Below are 21,987 nucleotides of genomic sequence, written 5' to 3'. Positions count from 1 at the left end.
ACATTTTGGGAATCATAAATAGGGAAGGTATTAATATACAATTTCAAAATGTACTAATATCGATACAACATTCTGTGATACTGAGCCAGAAGAAGTTACGCTTTTTTTTGTAATTTAAAATGAAATTAGTTTTGAACAGATTTCTGGATTTAAATGTAACACTAGCTTTTTGTTTATTAATAGTAAATATGCTATTGATGGGTGAATTTGACAACATTTTCGACATCGTCCCAAATTACATTTTCAATTTGACAGAATAATCTCATACACACGTTCCTTCCGCTTCCTCAAGAGAGTGTGACATGTAATGTAATGTGTCTAACAAATGACATGTAATGTAATGTGTTTATTTAACTAATATTCAATAGTATTTCAAAATAAGTAATGAATGATGCCTATTGAATCATGCTCAACGTAACTGCTGAACAACGTGTGGACTGTGTGTTGTCTGTAGTTTAATTTAAAAACTGTAGAAAATTGAAAGAGAGCATTTTTTATGTTATAGAATAAAGCACTTTAATTGTGAAAGTAAGAACATCTTCACCAAATAATAAAAGTCCATTACATCTTTTTATTTAGACAGCGCAGATTCTTAGAAATAATTTCACAGTTAAGGTAGGTAAAAAAGTTGTATTCACAGAAACACATCTTTTTATCTCAAGAAAAATGCAATTTTCACATACAAGCGGAAAGACTCTTGTCACATGTTGGAATTCTACCAATGGGACACAAGTCCTCAGAGGATAACTCACATCTGTTTCAGATAGGCACCTCCACTTCTCGCGAGAATAGAAGAAGGGGTGAGAGTTTATTTCTCCTGGCTCTTTTCACAGCTCTCCTGTAGATGTAGCCGTTGTACCGTTTCCCGAAGCGGAGCCCGAACGCGTTGATGTTGAATTTGCTGCGGCGGTCGTTGCACAGGAGCTGCCGCTGGTCCTCGTTCTCTCTGAGGGACACACACGGGGCGCCATATTCCGTCAGAACGTCTCCTGCAGACCTCCGGAGGGCGGAGAGGACGGACCCTGAGGGAAGAGCAGCACACATCCGCTCACAGTTAAACATGCACTTTAAACGTGCTTCTGAAAACCAAGCGAAAAAGCAAATAATGACTAAACTTAACCTAACAAGTTCAACTAATTAAGGACTATATTGAATCTTACTCACTTACACATACATAAAAGCTCATATTTATATTGGTGCTTCTAGGTTATCTGTCGCCACTTTTTGTTGTTTCTTTCAAACTCTCTAAATACGCACTCTTTTTGTTTTTTTCAGACTCTAAATTAATGTTTGTTATTTTGAGAAATACAAAAATGCATGTGGAGGAGCCAGCAACCCGCCATTTAAAAAGTGGTGACAGATAACCCAGAAGTATACCTTTTTATATTTGTTCAGGTAGCCTACCTATTCAACTATATTTTCTGTATGTCTTAGTTCTCAACATACATTTCTAAATATTCAAATCCAGACTTTAAGCCTGGGATTAAAATAAAAAGTTCTGTATTTAAGAAGGGCGTATTTGAAAAATGACTTGCTTAAACAGTTATATTATTATTATCATTAAGTTTAAATGGCTATTTTGTCATGACTTAACAGTATTTACATTCCCAAAGCATATTTACATGTTAATAGTAATTAAGTTACATTAAACTAATAACAATAGACTGAAATATAGGGTGGAACAACAACAAAGTAAGCAAAAAAACATTGGATATAATATCAAGGTATAGAGGTTACGGTAACTGTCAATCATTTCCCCTTTGCTCCATGGCAGGAATCATAATCTAAAAGCTCTAAAAAAAAAAAGATCCGTCATACATTATTTAAAAAATATATTTCCCTTTTTTCCTTTTTGGTAGGTAGAGCTGATTTTAAAGAGGCCTACTTCATTGACAATTGAGTAAGTGTTATTAGATTTAAGATGATTATATGTTGTCTTTGCAAAGTTGCCTACTAAAATGGGCTCTATCCGTGAAGGACATTTTAAATTAAAGCCTTTTTTTTGGTTTAATTTCATTAGGTTTCCCACCTGTTGTGCGTGTCCTCTGTGAAGAGTCAAATCCCGTCAGAGCTGTGTCCACACTTCGTCCCTCCTGAGCCACAATGAGCCCGCACACCACAGCCAGAGCCACAAGTCTCATGTTGGGGCAGAATCTGGGTCCGAGCAGTTCAGATAAAAAGTGTCAATGCTCACCTACTCATATCAGACCTGCTTTATATTTTCTCACGGTGACCTCTTGCACTTAAAGCTCACAGCCAATCACAGTGGTGTGCGTCCCTTCTGTAAGTGCGGAGCTGCTGCTGAAATGTGTCCCCCATCAGCTCTTCTTGGAAATGTTGTCAGCTCTGTTCGCTTCTGGATCCTTCATCCAGTTCAAAATAATATGTTCCTGCGTGCTGAAAAATGGCAAATTCGTAAACATTTTAAAATTAAATAATTGACGGAACCAAGGCTTGCGTAATTGCACAATTCAGGTTCCAGTTTGGATACAGGGATGCATAAAGAGGCAGCAGAATGTTGCACTGAGTTGTTACACTACATTTGATTCTATTGAGCTGAGGCTTTTATCCAAAGTGACTTACAATAGTTGGAAAAAATTAATTGAAACTGTTTTTTATTCCCTGTGACGTAAGTCTGGAAATCCATGTACACCAGTTACCAATTTGTTTTTGCATTAAACACATTGGCATTTATACCACAGATTACATTTTTCTAATTAATACGACAAATTATGTCGTTTTTTCTGATATTTTTGACATACACTATGTGATTTTTTTCACATTTTTAGACATACTATATACTATGTCGTTTTTGTGTATTTATCGACATACAATACTACGTTGTTTCTTTCAAATGTTTCGTTTTTTCCAGTTCTTCGACTTACTGTACTATGTTGTTTTTCAAGTTTTTCGACTAACTAATTTGTTCAACATACAATGTCGTTATTTTCAAAGTATGCCGTTTCTTCTGAAAATGTTTGACGTACTATATTATACCGCTCTTTTCTAATTATTGACATACTGTATACCGTGTGTTTTTTTTTTGACATACTATACTACACTGAACAAAAATATAAACGCAACACTTTTGTTTTTGCTCCCATTTTTCATGAGATGAACTCAAAGATCTAAAATATTTTCTATATACACAAAATAAGCATTTCTCTCAAGTATTGTTCACAAATCTGAAAAAATCTGTGATAGTGAGCACTTCTCCTTTGCCGAGATAATCCATCCCACCTCACAGGCGTGGCATATCAAGATGCTGATTAGACAGCATGATTATTGCACAGGTGTGCCTTAGGCTGGCCACAATAAAAGGCCACTCTGAAACGTGCAGTTTTGCTTTATTGGGGGGGTCTGGGGGGGTCCGAAAACCCTAGGGTTAAACCCTAACCCTAACCCTAACATGTCCCCCATTGAGCATGTTTGGGATGCTCTGGATCGTCGTATACGACAGCGTGTTCCAGTTCCTGCCAATATCCAGCTACTTCGCACAGCCATTGAAGAGGAGTGGACCAACATTCCACAGGCCACAATCAACAACCTGATCAGCTCTATGCGAAGGAGATGTGTTGCACTGCGTGAGGCAAATGGTGGTCACAGCAGATACTGACTGGTTTTCGGACCCCCCCAGACCCTGACACTGTGCGAAGTTGCTGGATATTGGTAGGAACTGGAACACGCCGTCGTATACGCCGATCCAGAGCATCCCAAACATGCTCGATGGGTGACATGTTAGGGTTAGGGTTAGGGTTAGGGTTTAACCCTAGGGTTTTCAGACCCCCCCAATAAAGCAAAACTGCACGTTTCAGAGTGGCCTTTTATTGTGGCCAGCCTAAGGCACACCTGTGCAATAATCATGCTGTCTAATCAGCATCTTGATATGCCACACCTGTGAGGTGGGATGGATTATCTCGGCAAAGGAGAAGTGCTCACTATCACAGATTTGTTCAGATTTGTGAACAATATTTGAGAGAAATGGTTATTTTGTGTACATAGAAAATGTTTTAGATCTTTGAGTTCATCTCGTGAAAAATGGGAGCAAAAACAAAAGTGTTGCGTTTATATTTTTGTTCAGTGTATATAGTATAGTATAATATGTAGAACTAAAAAAAAAAGAAATAGTATGTCGAAAATTTCACAAAAAACAACATAGTGCAAATATGAGAAAAATGGCATGGTATTGTCTAAAAAGTTGAAAATATAAGAAAAACGACAAAGTATAGTATCATTGTTGCATTACACATATCACAAGCCAGAGGGCTCCATAGCACTGCAGCTGCAAGCAGTAGTTCAGCAAAACATGCTGCTGGAAAGCCGTCCTCGCTCTACTTAGGCTTCTTGACCATAACTACATTGAAAAGTCAAATATTTATTATCATTTCATATCCTATGTAAATTTATTTTATTTGAAGTGGGTCTTTTTAACAATTGGACAGGGATAATCATCATTTTTTTGGTTGTTCTTGGTTTATGTACAGTTTTCACATGTACAGCTTTTAATGTTGGTTAACAAGTATTATATTGAGTATTACATTTCACTTAGCAATTTAAAATAAGTGCAATTAACCTTGAAGTCAGAAAGTCAAGAAACCTACAAGTACATTTTCTTTAAATAAGCAATACCATTGTAAGTGCTGGTGCATTGGTCTAAATTGACCTAAATATTCTAAGAATATATCAATTTTTATATATATAATGCCAAAGGTGCACTTGGAACAAGTGGGTTTTCAGTTTGCAACGGAAGATCTAATGTCCCTTTCAAATAATCTAAGTGAATAAAAAAACTTAAGTAAAGTAGCAAACATTCTGGTAATGATAATACAATGCAGGATTGAGAACATTCCTGCATCTGTTGCTATCTTTCTTTCCTAGTAGAGAGGCCTGCTTTCATTCATCAACATTTCTCAATCATTTTTTTTTTTTTTTTGTGACCAACTTTTTATTGCTGTTTTTTTTTTTGCCCTCACAAAAGGGACTTATACAGATACAAATTACATAGACAATACAAAAAGAAAAAGAAAAGACAAAGAAAGAAAAAATATAGGGAATCCCTTTCCCATGCCACCCCGTCCCCCCCTCTTCCCACCCATCTTGCCATTTCACAGAAAATCCTACCTGATGTTTTTTAGCAATTGTCTGAGTTCATCTATACATGATATATATTATTTATATTATAGCATAACAATTTATAGCATAACAAATTATCCACATAAAATACATTCATACCTTTTTTTCCCACATAACATTTCATCTGTTTAAGCTGAATTGCGATTAACTCCTAATAATCTACAATTGCACCAAGGTGTGTGCGTATATGTACAATCATCATTTACATGAATGATATTACCCGATCAGCAGCTCTTTGAATAGCCTCTAATGTTTCCCCCTTAGCCTCATTAGCAGAAGCGATTGACAGCTCTGAGATTAGTAGGTCATGGAAGGATGATATCCATTACTTAATAAATAAAGTATGTGGGGGTTTCCATCGTATTACTATTATTTTTTTGGCTGCGGTTAGACCAGTGAAAAGCACCCTTTTCTGATGTTTCTGTTGGTCAAGAGAAGAATCATCATTCAACAATACAATATTTGGGAGACAGGGTATGTGAACTCCAATAAGCTCAGATACAATGTCAATAACCTGTTTCCAGAACGTTCTTACTGCAGTACATTCATAAACCATGTGTGCATATGTGCCAATAGTCTTTTGGTTACAGAGAAGGCATATGGGGCTTGGAATCATCCTTAATTGACAGCATTTTCTGGTCGACAGGTAATATCTGTGTATCATTTTATACTCTATCAATTGGTGATTGTGGTTACGCGATGTTAAGGAGATATTATTCCATATTGTCTTCCAATTAATAGTCTGCGTATAATTTTTTAGATCTGCGTTCCATACTGCAGAGATGCCAATATATCCGGTTAATTTATCTTGCAGTTTTTTATATATACGGTATATGAAGTAGTGCCACTCACACTGTTTGGACTTAATATGACCTTAACTAATTGATGTGTTGGCAGAGGTTGATTCCAAGGAACTCCATATGTGCGCATGGCAGTACGTAGTTTCAAATAGAAAAAGAAAGAAGAGCCAGGCACATTATACATGTCTTTCAATTCTTGGAAGGACATCAAGCCGTTGGTCGTTGGTTATGTCAGAAAGATAATGTATTCCTTGAGTTTGCCATTGTGGGAATTGGATTGCTTTTTTCCCAATACGTAGTAACAGGTTATAAAAAATGGGTATGTTACTATGCCGATCTACGGACCAATTGCACCATTTCTCCACATGTTTGCACACTTTCACGGTTTATCTGATTCTCGGGTATTGGTTTTTCCAAATATAATTTGAAATCCTATTCTGAAGTTTGTCCCAAAAACCGTCTGGTGGAGATAAAGGTAACATACTAGCTAAGAAATTGACTCTTGGTAGAACATTCATCTTTATGATTGAAATTCGTCCTGCTAAAGAAATTGTTATATTAATCCACTTTTTTAGGTCATCTTTAATTGTTGTTGAATTGTTATACATTCTTTTGTAGTTTTTTGCTACTATTTCTCAATCATTTTTGAGAGTGTGTTTGTGTGTTGAACGTCACCTCCTGCTGGCTGAACCACAGCGTTGGTAGGCGGAGTAGAAGCTCTGATAGTCCCTCTTGTCTTGTCCTGGAGGATTGTCACAGTTGATCCCAGGACCTCCACCTGCAGGCCTGTTAAAAGCCTTTCTTCACACACTGCAACAACATTTTGACGGTGTCTGTGGGACCTCGGGACATTTTGAAGATGCCGTTGTCTCGTTCCCTGTCCATGACGTCCCTGAGCGGGGTGCTGCCGGCCTGGGAGGAAGAGGAGCTGCCTGTGGAGGACCTGCTGCTCTTTGAGGTGGCCTGGGAGGTCACCAACAAAGGTCAGATCACGTGAAATTGGGCTTTAATAACCCGAAAGAAATGATATTTCTGAATTCATGCATGATTCCAAGTGTAGAAGGCCTTCATCCAAAAAAATTCAAATTATACAGTGAAAATATGGATTTATTTCGACATGCACAGCCTTTTCATTTCAAGTGTTTAAACAAAGTATTTTGGAATCAAAGCCAATACAGAAAATGTAGTGGAACTTCATTTTAGCACTTTGAGAGTCTGGCAATTGGTAATATTTTGTGTAAATCTGTGCCTCTTTACCCTTTAAAGAGCAAATATTGAAATACAGTGAGCATGGACAGAGGCTGTTCACTCTAAAAAGTTAAACATTGACCTGCAGATAAGTGCTGAAAGATGAACCGCTTGGATAATATGTTGGCCGTTTAAAACTCCTGATGCATACATGTGAGAAAATTAAAGAACAAAACATGAACAAAAAAATACTTTGACATTTACAGTAAATAAACTGGATGAATACATTCCTGGCGTAACAATTTATAAATGATCACATGTACAGTAGCTTGACTTGACTTTCTGCCATACTACTGATGTGGGGGTCATGATCTCTGTACTTTGGATAATGTGGAGGTTTTGCAACATTCAACTCGGGCTGAAATCTGGTGTGGAAACGGTCCAACAGTAACTTCACATTTTGTTTTTTACCCCATGTGATACTCTTGAATACGGCCAAATACAAACAGATTTTACACAAACACCATATCAGATTAATTACACAATATTAACAATCATCCATGTGTGATGTTTATTCCTCAATATATATCTTAATATTATTCTCAACCAAATACCAGTTCCTTATTTCCTGCAAAAGAATGTTACTCCAAGATGTATATAAAGAGTAAACTTCACCTATGTTTGAAAATGTTTATATCTTGACACCTTTGAGTCTGGAAAAATATCATTGCCAGATGTTTTTGGCCTATTACAAAATAAACACTTCTTTGTTTGTTTGATAAACTAAACTAAATATCAACCTCAGGATTACTAAAGACCAATTTGAGAGTTTCTGTTTGAATTAAAGACTATTTCAACACATCAAAACAAATAATTCCTCTGACTTACAAGAGCCAAAACTAACAGAGAAGCTAACTGCATAAAAGTTCTGAAATTCATTTTTGCCTTGGAACACATGTGCCTCTTCAAGTCTCTTAATAACTAGAAATATGGATATTTGGCCCATTTCACTTGCATTTAATCAGAATAATCAGGGCTTTATGAACATGAACACATTTGCATTAAACATTTATGGTTGATGTAGAATTTAGGTTTTCTTTATAAATGTGACCGTGTCATATTTACCAGCCTATACCTGAACAGTAAGACAACATCAGAAATGTGCAAAAACATTTGACTAGTCAGACTATGAACCTGATCTGTTTGACTTCAAAGGGATCAACATGGTAAGTTCACTAAAGCATCATAACCATGAATAACAATATGCACATGTGACTTGAACTGCCATAAAAAAGATGTGGTTGCAAACACATCTTGGAGGCCATCAGATCTTTGACCTTTATTGGTATGTTGAGGAAAAACAGGGTCCCGAAGTTAAACCTGAGTGACCTTCATCTGTTAATATTTGAAGGTTTAGAAAGAGTTTTAAAAACATGTTTTCTTTTTCAATTTGAAGTTGGAGGAATCTACACAGTGCTCCAGACCAAAGCCAAGATCACGGTGGATGAATGGGGGGAGAACTACTACATGATGGGGCCCTACTACGAACACAACTTCAAGACACAGGTGGAGGCCTGCGAGCCCCCCAACCCCGCCGTCAGGAAGGCCATGGACGCCCTCATCCACAACGGCTACCAGGTGACTGTGTGTTACACAAATTGAAATGTCTTATGTGTATTGTGGAGACATAAGTAGGAAGGCCGTTAATCGTAGGATTTGTGGCCCAAACTCAAAGTATCCTTGAGCAGGACTGCACTGTGTACCTGTAGCTTCATTTAAAAAATAAAAAATCACTGCTCTGCACCATTTCTATGTTGATTGGCTCGTCAATAAAGACCAGCAACTATATGATTACATACTTGTCAGATATTTAATACAATACAGCTTTATTTATAAAGCACTTTAAAACCCTCCAGACCAAAGTGCTGTACATTCAAATAAACAAACAAAACATACACAAAATCACACAGCACAGCTCACGCACTATAAAACAAGTACAAGTAAAAAATAAAAAAACAATAGACAATTTAAATGCAATAAAAGTGCAAAGGTTATGGAAACCCTTTGCACTGCTAATGTTATATAAATAATACATTAACATGTCCATGAAATGTCCTTTACCTTCTGCGTATCGGTTTGATTTGTACTATGTCAATGCTTTCAAATTGATGAAGGGGTTAGAATGAAAACATAAAGAAGAACAATTGAAGTATTACTCAACTCGCTTTTTTTGTCTAAAATGTCCTAATTTATTTGATTTGATGTGGTGTTATGCATATTGTTTTTACATAAAGAACAACTTAGCCTTTGCTGTTTCTTGTAGGCTCTAATCTTTTCTGTCATTTACAGTAAAATGCAAACAGTAAATTGACTCAACCTACATTTCTTGACTTTCCCGACATATTAGTAAGTTTAACCGACCCAAAATATGTACAAGTTCCCCTTACTCCTGCAAAATGCTTTGAAACTCAAGCCAAATGTTTTGAAGCTTAAGCTTAGTAACAGTTGTAGAGTGTACCTCTTAGTTTATTTGTTTATAGTGTCGTGGACAGTCCCCAATCAACTGTCACAAAAAACTGTAAATGGGGCAGCTCTAGCCAACATGGCTAATTTCCAGCTGTTGTCCCCGGCCAGATGGTAATAGACACCCTTCAAATCACAATATATCAATGTTGTTGATGTTGATGCTGCAGGTTCATTTTGGCCGCTGGCTGATCGAGGGCAGCCCCTTTGTGATCCTGTTTGATATTGGCTCTGCGGCCTGGAACCTGGACCGCTGGAAGGGGGACCTGTGGGAGACCTGCCAGATCGGCCTGCCCTACAACGACCGGGAGGCCAATGACTCCCTCATCCTGGGCTCCCTCATCGCCTGGTTCTTCAAAGAGGTCAGCAGCTGGGCAGCCTGAGTTCTAAAAGAAAAGGAGTTTAGCACTTTTGGGTTCTCTCGTCTTGAGGTCAATTGTTTCTTGAAGGCGTTTTAGGTTAGATGCTTGAAATAAGGTATGTCATTGATACAAGCTTATGAGATTTTCTTGTTTTTTTCTACAACATACATAAGTCAGTTAATCCTGCACTCGTAAAACATTTTTTAAAAACTGTGGTTGCTAACAAGTGGCTAAATGAAATGTATTAAACGTCATCACGCAAAACTCGCTTAGTGATGCTGAGTTGAAGTCATGTCACCGTCATGTAGTTTGTATACAGCATTGTGTTGGCTATTTACTAGTGGCAATTGTACTTAAGCCTAAAAAATGTTAAGAGTGGTGTTAATGTGTGGAAATTATCCCGCGGAACAAAACGTATAAGTATGATAAGCGTTTGTTTGCCACAGAGTTTATTTTCTGCAATTATCAAAAATCCAATGGAAAATCCAAATGGCTTTTAACGAACTAGCCGTGGCGATGCTAACTTCCCGGTTGACCTACAAAAATACTTTTCGCTGTAACACTCTATAACTGAATTCAAATTCCACTTTTTCCTTCCTGCTGTTTTTTTTGCTTACAAAAGCGTGTGTTTTTTGTGTTTTCCAGTTAATAGACCAGCTGGGAGACACGCCCAATGTCATCGGTCATTTCCATGAGTGGCAGGCGGGTGCAGGGCTTATTCTCTCCCGTTGCCGCAAGATTCCCATGGCAACGGTCTTCACCACACACGCCACCCTGCTGGGACGGTATCTCTGTGCTGGGAATGCAGACTTTTATAACAACCTGGACAAGGTGAGAGGCCAGGAAGGTTGGAGTGGAGTTAATATAGATGCATTCACACACTGCTGAAAACTAGACTGTAACAAATATGAACACAAGCTGGAGATCTGCAGGCGGTGTTTTCAGTCAAATCTTTGTTTTAGGCCTTTTTCAGTTCAGTTTATATTCATAGCTTACATGGTGCTTATTCATATATATAATTCATATTAGTTAAATTACCACAGACATCAAATCTGGAACCATTTGTGATAGAATTAATAATGTAAAAAATATTTTTAAAAGGTTTAAGTCCTGCCTACTTTTATACTTCCACCTGACTTATCATTGTATAATGACAAACTGAAACTTCAGTAAAGACTCCAATAAACAGTTTATCTGAATAAGCATTCATTTTGCATTCATTGAGACAATTTAAAATTATTTGTATACAGTGGAAAAGTGAGTAAAATCAGTATGGAGTAGCCAGTCATTTTAACTTTTACAAATAGTCATCCTCATTGGTTTCAATTGGTTTTCAAGTAATATATTTCACGGATTTTGGAAAAGGTCTAAGAGTCTAGAAATAGATCAATCTCAATCTTGACAACATGACAGGATATCCAGATATGACCTTTGACCAAACCTAAAACGTGTCTCTCTTACTGCACATGTGATTCAACACAAGGCTTTATTAAGGACACACATGCACTCACAGTTCTGTTCAACCATATTCATTTCCACATTCAGGCCAAAAAGTTGTAGCCTTTGAAAGCCACTTCGAGCATCATTAGGCATGTTGAGGTGTGTGTGGGGGGGTCAGTGTGAGGTTTGTAATTGGCTCTGCTCTGCGCACATCCTAAAGGTCAGCATGGAGCGAAAGGCCACTCTCTAGCTCAATCGATAGTTTCCAAGATGTTTGTAACCCTTAGCCTGGATAGGAAGTCCAGGAGAACTCAACTACTTAAGTGGATTAATATCAACTAGCATTTTCATCGTTGAAATGTTGAATGTAATGCACTATATGCCGCCATGATAGGGGAAACAAAGCGTAAAATGGATTCAGAGAGCTTCAAACACATGTTGTACTTTGAAAATAAAAAGTGAAATGTTGTTAGTTTAAATTAAAATGGTTTGTTACGTAGAGAAATCCTTATTTTTCTCGTTTCATGTTCTATTGTCTGTCCTTAGATTGTGCGAGCATTTCACAGTTGAATTAGCTGTGCGATGCTAACCAGATCGCTAATGCTAATCCATCCAAGCAAATAAAACATGAACTCACATTTACAGTATGTCAGGTCTATGTAAACCGCTTTAGTCCAACCATATCTTACAGAGAGAGGATTAATTGCATTCAGACCATGGCCGAAGTATGTAGAATGGTGTAAGTTACAGTTTTCCAGAAAGCAGGGAACTTCAATAGCATTTAACGGCAGCTGTCTCTGTTGACATGGGAATGTGCACCAATCTACCAACGACTACTGAACTATATCACAAATATTAATATTACACCCATAATGAAGACATGCACAAGCTATCAACATCAATATTGGAATGGGTGTGTTTTCTTCCAACCACCCTATCCTAACATTGTTTAACAGTCCCTTAAAATGATTTAATTACATCGTATTGTTCTTGCTTTCCGGTATTAAAACTGTCTGTGTGTGTTTTAGTTCAACGTTGACAAGGAGGCGGGTGAGAGGCATATCTACCATCGGTGCTGCCTGGAGAGAGCGGCGGTGCACTGTGCTCACGTCTTCACCACCGTCTCCCAGATCACCGCTGTGGAAGCCAGCCATATGCTGCACAGGAAGCCAGGTAGGGAAGACTTTCACCGTTGCATCTTGATACTCCACAGTGTGTTTTGTTGTGAGGATGGTGAAGTCAGTCAGTTGATCTATTTGTCCAAACAACTCCAGATATCTTCAAAGCTATCAGACAGATTAGGGCAATAGGATCAGATTTTTCAATGATAACTGCTTTTTGGTGGTTGTGTACATGACTATAAATAACTTGAAACTAAAGCTCTACTATTGCTGTGTCGATGGCACAGATGTGGTGACCCCCAATGGCCTGAATGTGAAGAAGTTTTCCGCCATGCATGAGTTTCAGAACCTGCACACCACCAGCAAGGCCTGCATCCAGGAGTTTATCAGAGGACACTTCTACGGGTGGGTAATTAATTGTAGGTAGTTTTAGATCTCTAGATTGTAAAAGGAAACTCGTGTTTTTCAGTGATTTATAAAGTGTATTTTCTCAGGGCCATTCCCATATAATCTTAAACATTGTACTTTAGGAAACAATGTATTCATGACTGTATAGTTTCCCCTAGACCTGATTGTTATTCTTCTCATTCTGGCAGTCACCTGGACTTCGACCTCGACAAAACGCTCTTCTTCTTCATCGCCGGACGCTATGAGTTTACCAACAAGGGAGCTGATATTTTCCTTGAATCACTGTCAAGACTCAACTACCTACTAAGGGTAAGGTCCTTTTTGTATGAATGAAAAGTGTGAAAGTCGACCTTCAAAAGAATTATAACCTTGTTAAATAAATAATGTGCATATTTTCCGTTTCTTTATCCGAAAAAAGAATCACTTTTGTTCCCCTGTTTCATATTTTCTCACTCTGTCCACAGGTCCACAAAAATGATATGACAGTGGTAGTTTTCTTCATCATGCCAGCTAAAACCAACAACTTCAATGTGGAGTCACTGAAGGGACAGGCGGTACGCAAGCAGCTGTGGTAGGACCTGATTTGTTTTACGTAACAGTTCAATACTAACAAACATGCGGTATAAGCACTTTTTACTGTATGTATTAAAGCCTCTAACACTCAAAATCAACTTATAATTGAGACATCAGCAGATATTGTTCTGATGGAAATTATGAACCATAATCGGATTTGAGTAATTACAGTGACAGAGAAGCTTTCTTCTGCTATAACCTATACAGTAACAAACATTTAGACCAGGGCCGAAGATCATAAGTGGTGTGAGGTTGATGTAGCACATAAACGCCTCTTTCGGGAGGAGGTTGAGGTTTAAAAACAGTGTGACTGACACTGAAGATTGTTTTGATTACCTATATTACTCTCTTATTGTAACAAAAGTTAACATTGGTTGAACAATGTACATGAGCATTGCTCAAATCCTCCAGCATGGTCTCTCAAAATCCAAATTCCTTTTGTATTTGTTATTACAGTAGAGGGGGTGGTCATTATTGCTCCTTACAAATGTTTTTCTTTGCAGCACCAACCATATTGTACAAGTCGGTCTCAGTTTCCCATTTCATATCATGTTCAGCATATGAATTTGGGTTTTGCGAGTCTCGGTTACTTAATAAATAAAAACATACATTAGGGCGGCTCAATTAATCGCAATTACGATTATGGCTTGTAACGATTTATGAAAACAACGTAATCGAAATAAAACGATTATCTTTTTATTATTATTATTAATTTTCATTTTTTTTATTAACTTTTTTTTATTGGTTTTTCAGTTGAATTATACTTAAAGTGGACCTATCATGCTATATTTGGATAATATATTGTAGGGCCATACCTATATAAGGTATATATATAAGTTTTATTTTTCAAAATACCAAACAGATCATGCATTCTATCCATTCCTCATTTCGCTCAATTTAACACTGCCTTTCATGCTCGGATTCAGTGAGAACAGCACCATCTGGTGGCCTGAAATATGTACTACAGCGTCTCCAGCGCTTTCGAACGGCAATGTCCGTGGCTGTCTCCTCCTGATTGGTGGAGTTGGCCCAATAGCCGTAGCGCCACCGTCCTTACGTCAGAAAAGTGTTCAAATCTGGACCAGTCTGTATCAGATCTGTTGCAGCCCCTTTTTAAGAGATTTGGGTATGGAGGAAAATAGAGAGGGTTGTGTTTTCTGACACTTGGTGAGTTCCCTGACACACCGGGGACACATAATCATGTATAAAAGACGTACAAAGGTGCATTTTGCATGATAGGTCCCCTTTAAAGTTCAGGGTAATCAACTGTTAAAAACATACTGTTCACATTTTTTTCTCAATAAATGGATGTTTTCAAAGTAAATGGATAATCGTTTTTAATAATCGTGATATCAATTATTGATCCAAATAATCGAGATTATGATTTTTTGCCATAATCGGGCAGCCCTAACATACATTACTAAAAAAGGTTGCCATTTCCCTTTCCCAGGGATACAGCTCACACTGTGAAGGAGAAGTTTGGTAACAGGCTGTATGATGCTCTGCTAAAGTAAGTATGACACTGTAGGTGAACCCACAGTCCTATTGATTTTACAATGTGTACACCCACACTGGTCCTCCCTGATGAATGATGAGAATGTGTGTTTCATGTTTGTGTTTTATTGTTTGCTCTGTCCAGAGGGCAGATCCCTGACATGAACTCCATTCTGGATCGAGACGACTTCACAATTATGAAGAGAGCCATCTACGCCACTCAGGTAATGGACCCTATATATTCTTCTATTCAAAAATAAAAACAAATACTGGCATCTTTTTGACGAGTCTTGAGAAAATAAAAATGACCAAAACACACCTGTCTACTCTTTTGAACAAAAACTCCATGCAGAGACACACCCTCCCTCCGGTAACCACTCACAACATGATTGACGACGCAACAGATCCCATTCTTTCGAACGTCAGACGCATCGGCCTGTTCAACTCCAGGAACGATCGCGTTAAGGTAGACAGTGGGCTTCCTCTTTGTCTTCTGGTGTCAGTCTGTGGGAATTTTCCAAATTGCCTGGTGATAATAAAGTACAATTCTGACATAATGTCGGTCGGAACAAGAAGGGCTTCAAGTGAAAATAATTTCGTAAAAATAATCTAAGAGGCTAAACGTTTGCAGCCATTCTAGCAGCTTTTAGAGTCAATAGGCCGTTGTTAATTCACAAAATAAAACAAGATTGTCATTGTCAAGGTGTTGTTCGTGGAAAAGGGTTTGTTTTCGTGGAACCACCAATGTCTGTACAAAAATGTATGCATTACATCTCGTGAAAACTCACTCCTAGAGGCTTTAGAGTAGAAATCAGGGATTAACCAAAGCCACTAGAATCCAACAATGTGCTGGAAGGTACCAAAACATCGATAAATAATATCCTGGTAGTGACAGAATATGTTTACTTCTCATGTTTCTACACCATCTTCTAGATTATCTTCCACCCTGAGTTCCTGTCCTCCACCAGTCCTCTGCTGCCGATGGACTACGAGGACTTTGTTCGTGGATGCAACCTTGGAGTATTCCCCTCCTACTATGAACCATGGGGTTACACACCTGGTAACCTATCATTTCAATGTGCACATACATCCACAGATTCCACACACACAGACGTTTCATGTTACTGGAATTCAGAGGCACTGCAGTTACAAATTTCTACATGAGGCAATGAAAGATTAGTCCTTGTGAATTCTGTGGAACCGGTAAGGCATATGACCCATTGTTAACTGACTTACACGTAAACATTGTGTATAATCTGCAATCCGCTCCTTCAGCCACGAATGGAGGAGCGTTTGGATGGCTTTTTGATTGGGTGTTTTCTAACTTGATACCAATTCACATTACTACAAATATACCGTACCTTTTGTGAGCTGTGCTGTATTTCCCCAGGTGAGTGTACTGTTATGGGCATTCCCAGTGTGACCACCAACCTGTCAGGTTTCGGCTGCTTCATGGAGGAGCATGTGTCAGACCCTGCTGCCTACGGTGTGGACAAGTACACACACACACACACACACACACACACACACACACACACACACACACACACACACACACACACACACACACACACACACACACACACACACACACACACACATAGACACACACACACACACGCACAGACACACACACACACACACACACACACACACACACACACACACACACACACACACACACACACACACACACACACACACACACACACACACGTTGTATTATTATTACTGATTCATCTCAAATCTCCAAGAGCTGTTTCATTTTTAGGGACTTTTAGATTGACACTGGTCTATTCTCCCTCTTCTGTCTCTGTCAGGTGTTTACATCGTGGACCGCCGTTTCCGCTCAGCTGAGGAGTCGTGTAACCAGCTGACCCAGTTCATGTTCAGTTTCTGCCAGCAGTCTCTGCGCCAGCGCATCATCCAGAGGAACCGAACAGAGAGGCTGTCTGACCTGCTGGACTGGAGATACCTGGGACGGGTCAGTTTCCCCTGCATCGGCACTAAATAGATGTTTGACAGCAGTCTTTGAATCCGTTTGTCTGCCTAAAGAAAAAAGTGATTTATTTAAACAGCAGATTAGGTTGTTTGAAATTGAGCTTGATTGGAACGAACACCATTATGTTCTTCAACTGGATGTAAATGTGGAGTTATCTTTAGTATTAGTACAACAAAAAATATGTTTAAAAAAAACCGAAGAAAACCAAGATGTTTGGTCAAACGTGTACAGTTGTTTGATGGAGATCTCTGCTGACTTGTGTTTTGCAGTTCTACGTACACGCCCGCCATCTGGCACTAAACAGGGCTTTCCCCGACAAGTTCAAGATGGACCCCATGGCCCCTTTGAAGGTAAGGAAATGTGTTTAAAAAATTATGGAGAATGAGTGACAGAACTAGAGAATGGATACAATCAACGCTCCATCTAAATAATTTGTATAACATGAGATAATATATACTTTATTGATCCCAATTAAGATTATGCTTTTGTTTTGTGACAGCATGTTAAAACAAGGCATTGCACATCATTTGAAAATAAATATGAAGTGGTAGATAAAATGATGTTTAAAAGTAAATCAAATGTCCACAAAGGGATGCGAAATGGGTGTCATCCTCCTATTTGGGAGGGGTGAAAATCTTTACATGGTTGTAGGTTATTTAGCGTTTCAAACAGCAGCTACCAATTGATATTATTTCACATTACAATATTCATAATTGTTTATTTGGCTCTATTTATTACACTTGATAAGCAATGAGAATCAGTCTCCTGTACTGCCCAACACACACAGTGGAAACTTTTTGATTTAATTGACAGCCTAACATTTGGATGAATGACAGGACATCATCGTGGAGTGTGATGACGTACATCGCTGGGCACCGATATTTGATGCAAAATATTAAGTCTTGATACATATTTGAAGGACAAGACCGAAATAAATTAAGAAAATGGGAATAGGGGGAAATCAAAGGCAGGACGGTATGAGTTGGGCTTTAATAGGGGAAGAGTGGATAAAGAAGGATGGGATGTTAGTGCAAATAAAAGACAAGTAAAAGGAGATGAGAAAACGGACAGGTGGCTGGAAAAGGGGAGGAAGAAAGAAAGGAATAGCCGGATTAATGAAAATGAAATTTACTCTCGAAACACATTGCAGCTTTTTACCTACAGACAATATTACGGTAGCAGAGTAATGTGAAGTTATACCTTTGTGTCTACAGACAGAAGGTTTCCGTTACCCTCGGCCCTACTCGGTACCCGCCTCTCCCTCTGCCTCCGTCCACTCCACCCCCCACCATAGCGATGTGGAGGATGACGACGATGATGATGATGATTATGAGCCCTATGATGAAGATGAAGAGGCCGAGAGGGATCGACTGAACATCAAGGCTCCCTTTGTGCTGGGGGACGTGCAGGAGGGCAAGTAAAAGCAACTTGGAGAGTCAAGATACTGAGATTGACTATTAGAAGCTGAAGTTTATAAACAGGTTTACACTAAGTCACCCATTGTTTGACAGTTTTAAAAATAATAAAGTCAGAAAATGTAGATTAGGGACAAAATATTGAAAGGCCTGAAAGTGTTGTGACATTGGATGCTTGCAATATTGCTGTATTGGAACAACTAGACCTGATGAGGTCCATCACATAACCTAGACTACTGTTTTGAAGCTGAGTTTAATTGTGGTGTTCCCCAAGGCTACGGTCTTGGCCCATAAGTGTTTTCAATGTACTTGTTTTATCTCATTCGAGTTACAAAGAAACAACAAAATGTTGTCTACCTTTGATCCGGAAATTAATACAACAAATAAATACATTTTACAAGTTACAACCCTGAGTGGCTGTGTTGATTTTTTAGTCCTCTTTTAGCCAAATATAAGTGAAAAAGTCATATTTGAGTATGTATGCTACATTGCTAAGATGCTGGTTAATCAACAAAGTCCAGCAGTGAAGTTGGCTGATTAGATCTGCTGGGTTCATATACTGTATTACCATAACATTTATTGTATCCGTATAGCCGGAGGTATTTATAAATGTAACGTTTGTTTTTTCTACTTTCTTACCATTATGTCCACCTATTGTTTTCAGAGACGTTGCACAACAATTGTGTTTTTAGAATGAAGTTTGACCTGCAAAATTACGCTTAAAAAACAGCAACTCTCTCTTTGGTAACATCCTTCATTTACATGACAATATCGTCAAACCTTGATTTATCTGTAAACTTGATATGTCATCATAAATACTGTTTGTATGACCTTTAGGACATTTTGGGTGTCATAATGGTTTTGAAACATACCTTGAATATTCTATCATGGAAGTTTAAAACACTTTGACAATATCAGACCAATAGTGCTATGGATTCAAACTCCTTTTATTAAAACATCACATTTCAAACATTGTCAGATAATTTATAGATACAAAACAACTGGAATTTTACACAGGACTGAAGAAATGAAATGTATGAAAGACGATCAAAAGTATTCTCTCTTCCACACCGGCAGCTCCTGGAAATACACCTCATTTGGATTCTCCTTAGCTGGGTGATAAAAAGAGAAAATTAACATTAAATTGTGGAATGACAATATACAATATATATGTTTTTTGTGTATTAGACAGAGCAAGAATATAGAATCTTTAATCTAAAACCTTTCAAAGTTCTTGTTGACTTCATTTAGACAATCATGCTGTTCATTGTATCTTTAACCAATAAAACCCTTGAAAGTTTTGGAAGATCCTTGAAATGGATGCATGTGTGAGTGTAACCTGTTAAACTGTATCTAAAAGCTTTTTCAACTGGTAATTTAAGAAGAACAGAATCAATGTTGCCTTTTTCTCCCAAAAAGAAAAAATGATATGCACTACTAACCAATTAAAGCTTCAAGTTATATAAGTAGGATATAGAGTTTTAATCATAAAGGGCTAATTGCTAGATCAATATTTACATGTATTGACTTTATTAATTAATTCTTCCTCTTCTGTAACCAAACCTTATTCCCTTCATGTGCGACCTGCAGAAATGGATCCAGCTGCTGTGTGTTGGATGAACAGATTTAGCTCTCACCTCCCTCTCTGGTCTGCTGCAGGAAGTTGAGCAGGACGGCGGCGGCCTGGTCCACGCTCAGATTCTCTGTGTTCTGACTGCGGGTCTCTGACGGGGAGAAAAAACACCAAACAAAGATGATCTACCTGCTTAATGGGCCAAAGGGGGATTCCACTTTTAAGACCGTTTTTGGAAGATCTTGGGGAAACGTTCTTATATTTCCCATAAAATAAAGGAAAAACATGTTCTAACAAAATCTACAATTTTGCTTAAAAACATTTGTCCTACCTAAGTGTAATGTGTCATAGACATCTCCTTCTTTATGATCCTCTGAGATGAATCTTCGTCCCTCTGGTAATACAAAAATAGATTAAAAGGTATCCAACGCTCGGGAATGTAACGTAGAAACAGGTACGCAACTTATCTAAAGCTAGAGAGCAAGACAATTGTCAAATAAATACACAAGATATTCGATACACAAGATTCAGAAGATGAATAAACATACATGTTTTGCAGTATAACTCATTATATGGAATGGTTTTTTCACAATGATCGCTCTTATTATTTCATCACAAAGTCAAATAGACTGACTGCCTTTTTTTTCATGTTTAATGGATACATAGAAATACTGGCAATTATTAAATAAAACAGAATTAAACAAAAATCCTTTCAAAATAGAATTCCTTGATTGGTTGAATTAAATTCTCGTATTTCTTTTCTAACATTGAACACTTTGGTTCTCCGTACGGACAGAGGATCAGTAGGTGAATACATACGAGTGCCCTTAAGGTACAGCATAGCCTGCGGGCTCCAGTTTCTCCGTTGGAAAGAGCCCTTTAATGAAGAAACACATCTTAAAGCTGAATTCATTTGATGCTTTTGTTTTATACCCAGGGTTCGGAGGGTTACTTAAAAAATGTAATTTGTTACATGTGAAAGAAAATGCAATCAGTAACCTAATCGGAGTATCAAAATAGAAAAGTAATGTATCCTGATTGCTTTCCGTTACTTTTGGATAACCTCAATATCAAATGCAATGCAAATAAAAACAAGAGGGAAAAAAAATAACAATGACATGTTTTTACTTAAGTGATTGGAACAATGTAACTTCAAAAAAGGAAAATCTAAATGTAGTAACAGTAATCGTTTACAAATGGTGTTTAAGCTTTATACATTTATTAAAAGCAAACTGTATTTTTGTTTAGTAAATTAGGCGTCCACCTACTGCATACATTTTTTTTTTATTTAACATATGAAGAATTAAAGTAGCCTAAATATAAACTATAAAGAACATTAATTCAGTACGTCTACCTATAATTGTTGTGGCGAGAAGTTGGGGTAACTGTAATCCATTAAGGATTACAATTTTTCATGTAATCAGTTACTCCCCAAGCCTGTGTATAACCCCAACCCTTCTGTTAGATAACACTATTTTAGTTTTATTGATTTTTAGCTCTCATTTTAGCATTATTGAGTGAAATCCTTACTGTCAAAAGTTGTATAAATATCAAATCAACGTTTATTTATAAAGCACATTTAAAAACGATTTTTGGTCGGGCCAAAGTGCTGTACATGTAATAAATACTACAATCACATAAAAACACAATACTACAATCACAATAAAAGACAATAATTTACAACAGATATATAAAACACACAGGGAAAAGTCAGGAGTCGTGATATGATGAGGTTTACCTTTGGTGCGCCCCACGACTGTGAGATAAACGACGCCAGCAGTATAAGGGTGAGCAGGCCAACATATGTCAAAGTGATGGTCCTCAAACCCTGTGGAAGATAAAGAAAAATGGTGTTAATTCATTATTTGTAACCAAGCAAAATCTCTCAGATACTATTTTTAAAAAACACTTCCCAGCTGTCGAATGATGCATAAAATCCCGGAATTTCATTGGCT

The 21,987-nt window shown here is 37.8% G+C and overlaps 2 protein-coding genes and 1 long non-coding RNA gene across 3 annotated transcripts; 1 reads left to right on the top strand and 2 right to left on the bottom strand.

The window, feature by feature from the left end:
* Positions 1–712: 712 nt before the first annotated feature.
* Positions 713–6,728, bottom strand: kiss2 (kisspeptin 2). Its single transcript, XM_079654965.1, has 3 exons — positions 6,609–6,728; positions 2,030–2,397; positions 713–1,022 (listed from the first exon to the last, which is right to left on the bottom strand). The coding sequence occupies exons 2-3, from the start codon at positions 2,139–2,141 to the stop codon at positions 760–762; spliced, it is 375 nt and encodes a 124-aa protein (XP_079511091.1). The 5' UTR covers positions 2,142–2,397; positions 6,609–6,728; the 3' UTR covers positions 713–759.
* On the top strand, positions 6,645–18,866 carry gys2 (glycogen synthase 2). Its single transcript, XM_079654964.1, has 16 exons — positions 6,645–6,916; positions 8,578–8,759; positions 9,815–10,006; positions 10,652–10,837; positions 12,475–12,619; positions 12,855–12,972; positions 13,164–13,284; positions 13,440–13,546; positions 14,999–15,058; positions 15,188–15,266; positions 15,395–15,508; positions 15,976–16,102; positions 16,433–16,528; positions 16,863–17,026; positions 17,314–17,394; positions 18,259–18,866. The coding sequence occupies exons 1-16, from the start codon at positions 6,793–6,795 to the stop codon at positions 18,463–18,465; spliced, it is 2,103 nt and encodes a 700-aa protein (XP_079511090.1). The 5' UTR covers positions 6,645–6,792; the 3' UTR covers positions 18,466–18,866.
* LOC307022265 lies at positions 9,649–12,637 on the bottom strand. The gene is made up of 3 exons (XR_013803346.1): positions 12,514–12,637; positions 10,624–10,828; positions 9,649–10,030 (listed from the first exon to the last, which is right to left on the bottom strand). It is a non-coding gene; the product is annotated as an uncharacterized lncRNA (long non-coding RNA).
* Positions 18,867–21,987: the final 3,121 nt, after the last annotated feature.

The sequence above is a fragment of the Notothenia rossii genome (assembly GCF_949606895.1).
Source record: "Notothenia rossii genome assembly, chromosome: 10".
Classification (NCBI taxonomy): Eukaryota; Metazoa; Chordata; class Actinopteri; order Perciformes; family Nototheniidae; genus Notothenia; species Notothenia rossii.
This window is presented reverse-complemented; position numbering and strand designations above follow the sequence as displayed.